Source organism: Chiloscyllium punctatum, chromosome 31 (genome assembly GCF_047496795.1).
Source record: "Chiloscyllium punctatum isolate Juve2018m chromosome 31, sChiPun1.3, whole genome shotgun sequence".
Lineage (NCBI taxonomy): Eukaryota > Metazoa > Chordata > Chondrichthyes > Orectolobiformes > Hemiscylliidae > Chiloscyllium > Chiloscyllium punctatum.
Genome location: NC_092769.1, coordinates 73034158 through 73048251, shown reverse-complemented (window position 1 = coordinate 73048251; position 14094 = coordinate 73034158). Strand labels below are relative to the sequence as shown.

At 46.1% G+C, this 14094-nt stretch overlaps 1 protein-coding gene across 1 annotated transcript; it reads right to left on the bottom strand.

The window, feature by feature from the left end:
- Positions 1–2731: 2731 nt before the first annotated feature.
- On the bottom strand, positions 2732–14047 carry LOC140457072 (RNA-binding protein 4B-like). The gene is made up of 3 exons (XM_072551043.1): positions 13689–14047; positions 9478–9967; positions 2732–4670 (listed from the first exon to the last, which is right to left on the bottom strand). The coding sequence occupies exons 1-3, from the start codon at positions 14017–14019 to the stop codon at positions 4619–4621; spliced, it is 873 nt and encodes a 290-aa protein (XP_072407144.1). The 5' UTR covers positions 14020–14047; the 3' UTR covers positions 2732–4618.
- Positions 14048–14094: the final 47 nt, after the last annotated feature.

Sequence of the window (14094 nt, the reverse complement as noted above, 5' to 3'; positions counted from 1 at the left end):
ATCTTATGCCTGTCCCTCTGAAACCCACAACATCCTTCAGCACCATCTACAACTTGCCTACTTTAGTGCCATCCGCAAATTTACCAACCCACCCTTCTACGTTCACATCCAGATCATTTATAAAAATGACAAACAGCAGTGGCCCCAAAACAGATTCTTGCAACATACCACTGGTAACTGAGCTCCAGGATAAACATTTCTCATCAACCACCCCCTCTGTTTTCTTTCAGCTAGTTGATTTCTGATCCAATTCGCTAAATCACCTTCAGTCCCAAAACTCCGTATTTTGTGTGATAGTCTACTGTGTGAAACCTTATTAAATGCCTTACTGAAGTCCATATACACTACATCAACTGCTTTACCTTTAACCACCTGTTTTGTCACCTTCTCAAAGAACTCAATAAGATTAGTTAGGCATGCCCTACCCTTCACAAAACCATGTTGCCTACCTCTAAGCAAATTATTCCTTTCCAGATGATTATAAATCCTATCTCTTATAACCATTTCCAACACCTTAACTTCCAACCAAAGGAAGGCTCACTGGCCTATAATTACCAGGGTTATCTCGACTCCCCTTCTTAAACAAGGGAACATTTGCTATCCTCCAGTCTTTTGGTACAGTCCTGTCGACAATGATGACATAAAAATCAAAGCCAAAGGCTCTGCAATATTCTCCCTGGCTTCCCAGAGAATCTGAGGATAAATCCTATCTGGCCCAGGGGTCTTATCTATTTTCAGATTTTCCGAAACCTTTTGCTAAAACCTCCTCATTGTCAACCTAATCTAGTAGCCTAGATCTCTGTATTCTCACTAATATTGCCCTTTTCCAATGTGAATACTGATGAAAAGTATTCATTAAGCACTTGCCCTAGGTCCTCAGATTCACACACAACTTTCCACTGCTATCTTTGATTGGCCCTAATCCTACACTCGTCATTCTTTTTTTTCCTGATATACCTATAGAAGGCCTTAGGGTTTCCCTTGATTCTACCCACCAACAACTTCTCATATTCATTTCTAGCTCATCTTAGCCCTCTCTGTATAGCTTTTCTGGCTAACTTATAACTCTCAAGCCTGGTTCAGTTCATTCCCCCGTACCAAATCATCCTTGTCTACAGACTGTGTCAGACAACCCTCCTGCAAACATTGAACAAAAACTTATCCATCTAAACTACTTGAACTATAGTATTCCAGTCAGTGTTGGGGAGATAACGACTGTTTGTTCGAGCTCTAAGATTCCACCCTAGCTCTCTGAATTACTGCCTTAGATCCCCACTTTTCTTCCTACCTATGTTATTGGTGCCTATGTGGACCATGACTTGATAGTCACGACTTGCTCCCCCACCCCCTCAAGGATACCAAAAACATGATCAGAGACATCATGAACCTTGGCACGTTGGAGGCAACACACCAATTGTGATTTTCTCATTTAATTAACAACTATTTACAACTCATTCCTCTTCTGTAATAGTAGTCCAACAACCCCCCAATTAAGATCTACCTAAAATTCAAATTTCAAGCTGTCGAATCTTCTCTGTATCTTCCTCTAGAGATTTTCTTCTTCTTAGGGATTTCTCTTTCACAAGTCGTTGGTAGATAAATGTACCTTTAAGAGACACGTGTTTTGGGCAGTCTGTACACGCTGGTGGCTTGACATTTCTCCTCTTAACTGTTCAATTCCCCCCCCCCCGGTCTTACACCCCCAAAGCATCGGATTGTGTCATTGGCTTTTAATATTGTCAATGTACTACATTCAAACTTGATTCGAGTTTGGATTATTTTGGGATATAATTTAAATTGATTGTCTTAATTCAAATTTATTTTTGTTTCCAGACAACCAGCTACACCTCGCTGCTGGACCAAAAGGTTACATTGTATCTTGATCAGAACACTTGGTACTGTTAGGTAGTTCTGCTCGCTTTTAACTTTCTTAAAGGTACAGTGCACTTCTACAACTTCATAACAATATACTCTCTTGCTTTCTCATTTCTCCTCTGAATCTCCTATATTCAGCTTGGCTCTCAACTGTACTTTTTAAATTTGACATGCCATAAACACATCTTTTCTTCTTTACAATTTCTACCTCTTATCACCCACGGGTTTATTTGCTCTGATTTTCCCTTTCAAGAAAACGTCTCTTGATTGACAACAAATCTCTACTTTTAAGGTAGCCCACTTTTAAAGCTATCATCTTTGCTGTCCATCCTCAACTCCAATCATCCGTGTGAAGTTTGCTTTCTTTCAACTGATCATTCTTACCTGGCTTATTCATGATCCTTTTTCCATTGTCCTTAAATCTTGCAATAGTGACCACCACCACTCCAAATGTTCCCTCACTAAAAATCAGTTTGGCTCAGGTCATTCCCAAGAACCAAATCTAACTGTGCCACCTCTTGCTAAAGACCTAACGTAGGATGTTCTCTTGAATGTACTGCAGTAACTATGCATCCGTCCCCAACACAACAATCACCCATATTTGAAGTACCTTTATTATAACTTTTAGACCTAATGGACTTGTAGAATTGCTCCTCTGACAAGTTGGTGGCTTATAGATTACACTAAGCAATATAAATGCTTTGACTTAACGCTAGTTCTTAACCCTTCTGGGATGTACTCTTTTCTAGCACTGCAATGCACTCTTTTAATTGATACCATGTCTTCTGCGAATGGAGGTGGATGACAGCACCGCTCGAAGGATGAAAAAAATCAAGTCAAGACAGACACGTGAAAAGATATTTCAGACTAATTTTATTTAATTTTCACTACATGTTACGATACAAACAGCCCTCCCCATCCCTGTCCAACTCTAATTTCAAACACTGGTTCTCTAGTGTAGGCAATTATGACAAACTAAATCATTATCATAGTGTAAGAAAATTAAACAAGCCTCATTTTAAATTGTGTAACATCAGATATGTAAACTCACCCCCCCACCCCAATTCTTCTACTCTTCCACTCTCTCCCCCCACCCCAACAGCCCACAGAAAACCCTCGTTTGCTGTTTCTCTTTCACCATTCACCCTCAGCCTAGACACCAGATCACTCTGGGTCTGTTCTTTGAGGTGGCAGCTCCCCATTGTCATTATCCAGGAAGGTCATTTGTAACACCTCAGGTAAATTTAATGTTCAGCTATAGGTGACATTGTGACTGAACCATATCCTCAATGTCAAAAAAAAAAGCACCCATTTCAAGAAATCTTCAGCTAGCCATCAGACATTAACTCTGCAGGACCTTGACACTGCCCAAGAGGAAATTCAGTCAATTGTCACCCATGTTGGCAGTGTTGCCATGGCAATCATAAGAAACACACATTCCCCAGTATACACATACACACACACACACACACTCACTCTGCCTGGAACATTCTGTCCTCATGCAGCCAATCCGAAAAGTCAAAGACTGGAAATTACCCAGATGCCTGCAGTCTCCCCACCCTGTCTTCCTCTTCACACGAATCCGATGGTACCAATGACAGCATGCCCGTTGCTTTCAGTGGAGAAATTTAGCAGTGAGAATTTTTTTTCTGGTGGGGGAAAAGGGGGGTGCGGGATCAGTTACTCAGCAAAATTGGACCATTACCTGGAAAGCCAGCCGGTGAATTACAGGACACGCACTCTGCCACCCTGCCGTGAGCGGACTCGAGGCTGCAGAAGGATAAATCACTAAAATGAAAGAAAGCACAACCACGCAGGAGACGGCCTGTCTGCTCCTGTGCATCCCTTGGCAGCAAGAATCCCAGCAGCGTTGGCAAGGTGCAGGAATGCAGCATCTGTCTGAAACAGAATGCCTGAAACGCGGCTTTGAATTATGTGGTTGATGATTCACAGTAGTGGTATAGTTAATTAAGTGTGAAGATTATTTAAAGTGGGGGGGAGCCCATTCAGCTTTACAGCACAATCTCTGCAAGGCACCTACAGCCACTGAGATTTACACCTTGAGGGCTAAGCGTTTGCAGAGGTAAGGAAAAGCGGCACAGCAGCAGGAAAGTGCCTTGACAGAAGCTTCCTTCTTGTATGATCCATGATTCGGACACCAGGCACTAACCAGAGCAGCTCCCCACGAGAGCAGCAGCCTGCTGTCAAATCACAAATGGTACTTGGAGATCACAGAACTGAGTGCAACAGCCATCAGTCCCTTAAGGGAAGGGAAAACAGCAGAACAGGCTCCCCACTTCTTTAAAAGGCAGTGTTGGACTGGAAGAGCATTAAGGGAAGGTGGCCTTCACCGTGGGGAGGGGAAAATGCACCTGTGTTCGGTAAGGATAGGACCTGTATAAAGGGAAGTTTGTTTCGTTTTGAAGGGGTCTAGGGAAAGGAGGGGAAAATGGTGACTGGGTGGGCTGGAAGAAAACCAAAACAAAACTGACAAGTAATATCTGATCACAATCATCAGTGAGAAAGAGAGCGTTAAAGTGTGTTTACAGAATCTATGGATCACAAGGCAGGGCTCATCGATTGTATCTTTTTGTTTTTGAGAAAGAAATAAATTTTGTTTTTAAATGCCACGGTGCTGTCATGCTGCGATCGCGGGGTCGTGTATTCGTCTCGAGAGAGCAAACTTCTGTTCGGAGAGCGGCGGCGGCGGAGGAGGAAGAGAAGGAAGGAGGATATCGTCGGTTCATTGGGCATAGCGGGTGTCGGTAGTATTATCGTAGTCAAACTGATCATACCTATGAGAGAAAGCACATTATGTCAATACAGGGTTGGCCGGAAAGGAAAAGTTGCTCATGCATTCACCGAAGTTAGGAAGGGATTTCCAGGCTATCAGGGCTCCAAACGATGATGGTCAGGGATGGGGTTTTTATTTTCACATGGGACATGTGGGGAGAAGCAGGACAGGGCTTTCATGCGTTAGTCTTAAAATGTGCCTTCCTGCCACAATGAAAAGGATAAATATTTTCTCAGAAAAAAGCAGAATGGGGCATCTTGCCGTCCTTCTGCTCTCCCGTGCTGTGTGGGCTCAGTCACCCAAAACAGGGAGCTTGCTGCATGTTAGCCAGTGACCATGTCCTGCCAAGCTTTGAGCAATCACAGCCCAAAAGTATCTTAATGGCTGCGATGTGGTCCAAAACCTCCTAAACTGTAAAATTTCAAGATTGCTTTGCTTTTTTATCTCGTTGCCCAAGATGGCAAGTAATGATGAATAACTTGAATTTATGGATTACACTGGACTGATGGCAATATTACTGCAGAGTACTATTAAAATGTTTTACAGTTTCACAGAATATAAAGAGCTGTGTAATTGTATGTTGGAGGCAATGGAAATGGGGTCAAAACGTTTGACACATTGAGCCTGTTTGGATGCGAGACAGAGATCATCGGGAGGCCGAGATGAATGACCACTGGCCAGTGAAACAGTCTCGGGCACAAGCCTGGGTACAAATTACCTGCCTACTCACAAGTCTGCGAAACATCACTTGCTTCAGGGAGGTTTTAAGGAAACAAGGAGAGGAATGCCGAAAGAACACACCCCAGAATTGTAATTGTGACACCTGTTGGGGGGGTAAAAAAAAGGTTTCCCAAAAGCAAGCAGTTTTGCAGCCTTCTGACTGGGTTGCATCTCAGAACACAAAGCTGCAATCGTCAAGTGCAATTGTGAAAGGGTTTTGACACGCCAGACTCTCCCCACCCCAGAAATCAGACAGAAAGAGACACTAACGAAAGTCTACTACCTAAATATTGGATCCATAAACTTCACACACTAGCCCAGGAGGTGCCCAACTCTGCACTAAATAGAAAGAGAGGCTCAATGAGATTACACGCCTTCACCCTTCAAAGCCCAAGGAAGCCATAACTGTTCATAATATCAATTGCTAATACTGTAAATACTGTACCTTCCTTAAAAGGTGGTGAAACGACCAGCATATAGCCACAGGGACCTCACCCCACACACACACACGCACACACACACACATGCGCACACACACACGCCCCCTTCCAATCCATTCCCACCTCAGTATCTTGGAGTTGTAACACTTCTACAAATCGGGACAGTGGAAGGTTTTTTAAAAAAGTAAATTCTCATGAGGCTAACATTCAACAGCATTATGGTTTACTCAAGAGAAGCCAAGAGTTTTAGAACTTTAAATTCTCTCATATGGGGTATTGCTGGCTGGCCAGCCAGCATTAATTGCACATCCTTGTTGCCCCTTAAAGTGGTGGTGGTGAGCTATCTTCTTGAACTGCTGCAGTCCATGAATTGTAGGCAGTATCCGAGGAGGAGAGTCGACATTTTGAGCACAAGCTCTTCATTGGGTGTGGGGGGAGGGGGACTGAGACGAACGGGAGGGTGCTGGGGAGGTAGCCGAGAAATGTGATAGGTAGATCAAGGTAGGTGGGCGCGGGGGGTGATGGTGATAGGTTGGAATGGAGGGTGGACTGCATAGATGGAAAGGAAGATGGACAGGGACGACAGTGCCAAATTTGAGCATTCGATCTGGGCTAAGGTGGGCAGAGGGGCAATAAGGAAACTGGTGAAATCCACATTGATGCCATGTGGTTGTACAGCCCCAAGACCGAGAATGAGGCGGTTTCTTCTCCAGGCGTTGGGTGGCTAGGATTTGGCAGTGGAGGCGACCCAGGACTTGCATGTCCTTGGCAGACTGGGAGAGGGAATTGAAGTGTTCAGCCACAGGGCAGTGGGGTTGATTGGGGCTCGTGTCCTGGAGATGTTCTCTGAAATGTTTTGCAAGTTGGTGTTCTCTCTCCCCAGTGTAGAGGAGACCACATTGAGAGCAATGGACACAGTAGAGGAGGTGCTTGGAGATCCAAGAAAATCTCGGTCAGATGTGTAAGGATCCTTCAGGGCCTTGGATGGAGGCGATAGGGGAGGTGTGGGTGCAGGTTTTACACCTCTTGCAGTAGCAAGGGAAGGTGCTGGGAGTGCAAGTTGGGTTAGTTTGGGGGGGGGGCGGGGAGCACGGCGTGGTCATAACGAGGGAGTCACAGAGAGAATGGTCTCTCTGGAACACAGATAGGGGTGGAGAGGGGTGAGATATATTTCCCATCCCACCCCTAGCTGTGTTGCACAGAGACCATTCCCTCCTGCAACATCACCGTTAGGTCCATGCCTGCCAACCAACGCACCAGGCAACTTCCCTTGCCACTACAAGTACCCACACCTACCAAGGCCCCAAAGGATCCTTTCACATCTGCCAGAGAGGAGGTCTCCTCTACACTGGCGAGACAGAACACCAACTTGCAGAACATTTCAGAGAACACATCCAGGACATGTGCACCAGTCAACCTCACTGCCCTGTGGTCGAACACTTCAACTCCCCCTCCACTTTGCCAAACACATGCAAGTCCTGGGCCTTCTCCACTGCCAAATTCTACCCACCCTATGCCTGGAGGAGGAACACATCTTCTGCCTTGGGAACATTCAAGCACACGGGATCGATGTCAATTTCAGTCTCCTGATCTCCCCTCCCCCCACCTTATCCTAGATCCAACCGTTCAACTCGGCACCACCCTGTTGAACTGTCCATCTTCCTTTCCACCCATCAGCTCCACCCTACACTGACCTCTAATCATCACCCCTCACCTTCGTCAACCTATCGCATTCCCAGCTACCTCCCCCCACCTCTCCAATACTCTTCATGAAGAGCTTATGCTTGAAATGTCGATCGCCCCACTCCTGAGATGCTGCCTGACCGGCTGTGCTTTTCCAGCACTGTACATTTTGACTCTGATCTCCAGTCCTCACTTTCTCCCTGTAGACCGATAAACAATGGTCCCAGGATTTTGGATCAGTGACACTGAAGGAATTGTGATATATTCAAATCAGAATGTTGAGTGTCTTGGAAGGAAACTTGCAGATCGTAGCATTCTCATATTTCTGCTGCCCTTGTCCTTCTAGATGGTACAGGGTGTGGGTTTGGAAGGTGCTGTTTTAAAAGATTTTTATTGAATTTCAGTAGCATACCTTGCAGGTAATACACACTACTAATGAACAGTGATGGTGGAGGGAGTGGATGCGGTGCCAACCAAGTGAGGCTGCTTTGTCTTGAATGGTGTCGAGCTTGCTGAGTGTTTTGAAGCTGCACTCATCCAGGCAAGTGGGGAGTATTCCATCACAAATGACTTGTGCCTTATAGATAGTGGACAAGCGGTAAGTTACTTGGTGCAGGATTCATAGCCTCTGAAATGCTCTTGTAACTACCATTTTTATGACAAGTCCAACTGAGTTCCTGGTCAATGGTAACCCCCAGAATGTTGACAGTGGGAGATTTAGCGATGGCAACACTATTGAATATCAAGGGGCAGTGGCTAGATTGTCTCTTACTGGAGATATTCATTACTTTTTCAGAGGAACAGGTATGCGGTGGTGGTGATGAAGGAGGTAAAAATCAGCAAAAGTCCCTGAAATCATTAACAGTGGCAGCTCCATCCAAAGCTTATGGAATAAGAGAGATACTTTCGATAAAACTGAGCAGTGATCTGAGTGACAGTGTGCAGTCAGACAGCAAAATCTTTCTCCATTCACCAACATTCACTCAGCAGCCTTGATTCAATTATCATGCTGCTGTTTTTTAAAATCCAGGAGGAGGCCACTCTGCTGCTCATGTCTATGTCAATTCTCCAAACAAGTCTCACCTCACTTATCAAACCTTGGTTAAAGGGGGGGTGGGGTGGATTTGAAGTTCTCTGCTCAATGGAGAATAATCTCAGCAGCTTTGCTGTTCTGACCAGAAATAACTTTCTCCTTGGTACCACGTAAACAAATCTGTTTTATTTCTTAGACCTTGGAATAGGGAAAGATTTTCAACATGAAGGGGTCTTGACTTGACAGACTGATTGTTCGAATGAGCCAACAATTTTCAGGTGTACTGCATAGGGTTACACAGAGTATTAACTCCATGGACTATAACCTTGCACAGTCCAGCAGCTTCTAGCTCTCTGGAAGAGCAACAGTTGTGCACTCATCCCACAATATCACCACCCTTATCTTAACACAGCTCACAACATTCACCAGGCACAACCACAGCCACAAAGATTCTGGAAGCTGCAAAGCTGCCAGCTATCTCACTCTAGTTTGCATGGTTTAAAATGAAGGATACAATTTTTCCTACAATTATTCCCCCAAATTCCCCTGAACTGCACAGTCAACACACAGAAATATTTTGCCATTTTATGTCCAAAAAAGGAAAAAAGCATCCATGGTTAGCAGGAAGGTGACCTCCACTCCTACCAACACAGCATACATAGTTCTGTGGCAGTGCTTGGCAACTGCATTACTTAGTACAGAGCCTGCAAGATGTCCAAGCTGACACTACCCCTCCAAAAACAGGGCACTGCCCAAGTAAGAATGTTCAAGGGACAGCTAGTAATTCCCTGAGGAAACGGAGAGACATGTTAAAATTAACAACAGGTTAGGCTGAACTGTCCACCCCACCACTAAAACCATCAACCCCCAATTGAGAAGCCTCGAAGTCCCCCTTTGACTCTCTGGGTTTTTGGTCTGGAGCAGATACATACCTGCTGATGCTATCGTCTATGAATTTCTCAGTTTGATATTTTGGCACGGTGAGTGGTGACAGGCGGGTACGTTCGTATAGGGTGCAGTTGTTGGCCCCTACTACGGATGTGCCCAACCGGTTGGGGCTCCTCTCCCTCACATATTCAAGTGGCGTGTAAGCTGCAGCAGCACTTGCGGTCTGATAATCTTCGTAATAATCGTAATAGGAACCTTGGCCATAATCGTAATCGTAGTATGAATAGTAAGAGGGGTAATATTGAGCCTGGTACTGGTACTGGCTATACTGGTTATAGCGTGCTGAATGGCAATCTCGGGCCTGGTGACCCTGCCTTCCACAACGTTGGCACACATCCCGTTGCCCACCAGACTTCCCATAGGTTGACCGGGAGAGCTGCACCCGAAGCTTGTTCCCGTTGAATTCTTGATTATCCAGACTGGCAATAGCTTGCATTGCATCTTCCTCCTTCTCCATGTGCACAAAAGCATAGTCTAAAAAGTAAAAAGACAACATCTTAGAAGTTAGTAAAGTGTTTTCATTACTGCAACTAGCAAAGAGAAGGGTCTCACACCCAACACCTGTTGCTACACCAACAAGATACCCATCGCTACCAGGCCTATCTGCACCTGGGGGACCATCAACTCGGTGAAAAATGCTCTTTGGTCTGCCCAAAACGTGGTCTTCCAGAACAAGAAACTGACCTCAATCAAGTGCTGCAAACAGGTACATTCCGATGTCCAAGACTAAGTGCTGACGGACATTGTAAAGCTTGGGGCAGATTCACCAAGGTGCAGTGTTGAAAGATCACTGTTTGAGGTGTTCATGCCTAAGTTAATGGGGGGGGGGGCACTCAGTTATCAGACATGCCCAGTGCTTCAATGTGTATAAATATGGTCTTCTCCGATTAAGAGATGCCTTTGGTTTTTTGGGAGAGAGTTAATCTCAAAATGTTTGTTGACGTGATATGCTACTATACAGAACCAAACTACATTTGCGACAGTGTATATGTAGAGATTTACGAATAAATGTAAATTTACTTTTAAATATATAATTTTTTTTTAAATCAGGCCAAGGAAGAACAAAATGAAGGACATTCTGAACAGCACTAGATATTGCATGAACACATTGTTAGAACAGTCTGTATTTGTGCTGCAAAGCTGTCCACAAAACAATTCAGGACAAAAAAAGTTGCTGGAAAAGCTCAGCAGGTCTGGCAGCATCTGTGGAGAGAAATCAGTTAACATTTATAGGTTGAGCCACCCTTCCTCAGAACTGTTAACTCTGATTGCTCTCCACAGATGTTGCCAGACCTGCTGAGCTTTTCCAGCAATGTCTGTTTTTGTTGCTGATTTATAGCATCAGCAGTTATTTTGGGTAATTTCGCAATATGAATAAACCCTCAGCAAGCCTTGCAGTGAGTTTGATTTGTTACTTTGCAGACATCAAACAAACCTCTGGGTGAAAACTAAAAAAAAAATGTGGGTCACAAAGCATCCACTGAGAGAGAGTAACCTAATGTTGAGTTTAGATGACTCTTAAGAGTCCTAAAGCTGTCCAAAGATGTGCAGGCTTGGTGGATTGACCATGCTGACATAGTGTCTAGGAATATACAGGTGAGCTGGGTTGGCCATGGGAAATGGAGGGTTAGAGGGATAGGGTAGGCGTTAGGATGCTCTTCAGGGAGTCTGTGTGGACTAGATGGGCTGAATGGCCTGCTTCAACACTGGGGATTCTAAAATCGTGAGGGGCATAGATAGGATGAATAGTCAAGGTCCTTCTTTCAGAGTAGGAGTGTCCAAAACTAGAGGACATAGGTTTAAGATGAGAGGGGAAGGGTTTAAAAGAGACTTATGGGGCAATTTTTTCATGTAGAGGATGGTGTGTGTATGGAGGCTGGTACAATTATACAGATGCCTTTTAATGGTGTGTGTTCATGATGGAAGGGTTTTGACGTATATGGGCCAAATGCTTACAAATGGGAATGGATTGATTTAGGATATCTGGTCAGAATGAGCAAATTGGACCAAATGGTTCATGAACACACACCATTAAAAGGCATCTGTATAATTGTACCAGCCTCCATACACACACCATCCTCTACATGAAAAAATTGCCCCTTAAGTCTCTTTTAAACCCTTCCCCTCTCATCTTAAACCTATGTCCTCTAGTTTTGGACTCTCCTACTCTGAAAGAAGGACCTTGACTATTCATCCTATCTATGCCCCTCATGATTTTAGAATCCCTAGTGTTGAAGCAGGCCATTCAGCCCATCTAGTCCACACAGACTCCCTGAAGAGCATCCCAACACCTACCCTATCCCTCTAACCCTCCATTTCCCATGGCCAACCCAGTTCACCTGTATATTCCTAGACACTATGTCAGCATGGTCAATCCACCAAGCCTGCATATCTTTGGATTGTGGGAGGAAACTGGAGCACCCCCATTAAGGAGAGGAATCCAGGATTTTGACCCAGGGAGAACACACAAACTCCACACAGAACAGTTGCCCAAAGGTGAAACTGAATCCAGATCCCCAGTGCTGAAGCAGCAGTGCTAACCACCAAACCGCCATGCCACTTTATAAACTTCTATAAAAGATTACCCTCTGCCCTCAACACTCCAGGGAAAACAGATTCTATCTGTTCAGTGTTTCCCTGTAGCACAAACCCTCCAATCCGAGCAACATCCTTGTAAATCGTTTCTGAACTATTTCAAGTTTCACAACACTCTTCCCGTGGGGGAGGGGCCAGAACTGAACACAGTATTCCAAAAGTGGCCTCACTGATGCCCTGTAGAGCTGCAACATGACCGTCCAACTCCTATATTCAATGCACTGACCAATAAAGGCAAGGATATGAAGCAACCCATCAGAATCAGACACTTAAAAAAAAAATTCATTTAAGAGACGTGGAAGTTGCTGGCTATGCCCCACATTTATTTCCCATCCTTAGTTGCCCTCGAGAAGGTTGCGGTGAACTGCCTTCTTGAACCAGTGCAGCCCACATGCCACTAGGGAGGGACAAAAATCAGAAATCACACAACACCAGATTACCATCCAACAAATTGCTCTGAAGGTACAAGCTTTTGGATCATAGCCCCTTCATCAGGTGAATGAGCTACGCTCCGAAAACTTGTGAATTCAAATAAACCTGTTGGACTACAACCTTGTGCTGTGGGATTTCTGACTTTGACCACCCCAGTCCAACCAGAGCACCTCCCCATTAAGGAGAGGAATCCAGGACTTTGACCCAGCGACACTGAAGCAACTGGCGACATTAGGAAAGGTCAAGAAGGATATGAGCCAAGCGCATGGTAACGGGGTTAGCGTGGATGGACATTTTGGTCGGCACAGTTTGGGCCAAAGGGGTGAAAACAATGACTGCAGATGCTGGAAACCAGAGTCGAGATCAGAGCGGCGCTGGAAAAAGCACAACGGGTCAGGCAGCATCCGAGGAGCAGGGTTAAAAAAGAAAAATCGACGTTTCGGGCACAAGCCCCTCCTCAGGGATCGAGGCAGGGTGGAGGGATAAATGAGAGGAGGGTGGGGGTGGGGAGAAAGCGGCACAGAGTAGAGACTCCCTGAGATTCTTGTAGCAAGAGAATGAAAACTTCTTCAAGGCAGCCCCATTCCCCACTGTACTCTTTGCTACCTTCTGGATTAGTGGTGTTGGAAGAGCGCAGCAGTTCAGGCAGCATCCCAGGAGCTACCTTCCCCCACCCTCCTCTCTGACCTATCACCTCCATCCCCAGCCCCATTCCCCACTGTACTCTTTGCTACCTTCCCCCACCCTCCTCTCTGACCTATCAACCTCCATCCCCAGCCCCATTCACCTACTGTACTCAATGCTTCGGCGAGCCCGTGTTCACCTCTCTGGATGGAGGCAGTGGTGGGGCTTGGAAGGATCCTTGGTGAATTGCTGTAGCGCCTCTTGCAGACCCTACCAGAGAGCATGCTCTGTGTGTGTGTGTGTGTGTGTGATCTTCAGCATGTTTTGTTTTCGGTACAGAGTCCAGCAATTCGCTCCTAAACCATCACCTACTATTACCCACACCCCCCCCCCACAAAAAAAAAGGGGGGTGAGCTCTGTCGACGGGCCGAACGGCCTGTGAGGCGTCATGGCGGCGGCGGCGGCGGCGGGAAAAACCCTCTCGTCGCGTACCCCCCCCCCTCCCCTCCCTCCAACGACCTCCAGCCGAGACCCCGGGCGGTACCTTTGACGATGTCGCACTCCACCACCCGGCCGTACTCCTCGAACTTGGCGCGGAGCTCCTGGTTGCTGCAGCCGCCCGCCAGGTTACCGACGTAGACCTTGGTGACGGCGGCGGGCCGGGGCCGGGACTCGGCCACGTTGAGCTTCTGGCCGTGCAGCTCGTACTGGTTGAGCGCGGCGATGGCCTGGTTCGCCTCCTCGGCGCTGTCCATGTGCACGAAGCCGTAATGCCGGATGATGTCGCACTCCCGCACCGTGCCGTAGTAACCGAACAACGTCTTCAGCTCGTCCACCGTCCCTTCGCTCGGGATATTACCCACGAAGATCTTCATTTTTCTCCCTTCCCCCCCACCCCCACTTTATCCTTTAAAACGCGCCTCGATTCGAATCGATAACTCCACCCCCCC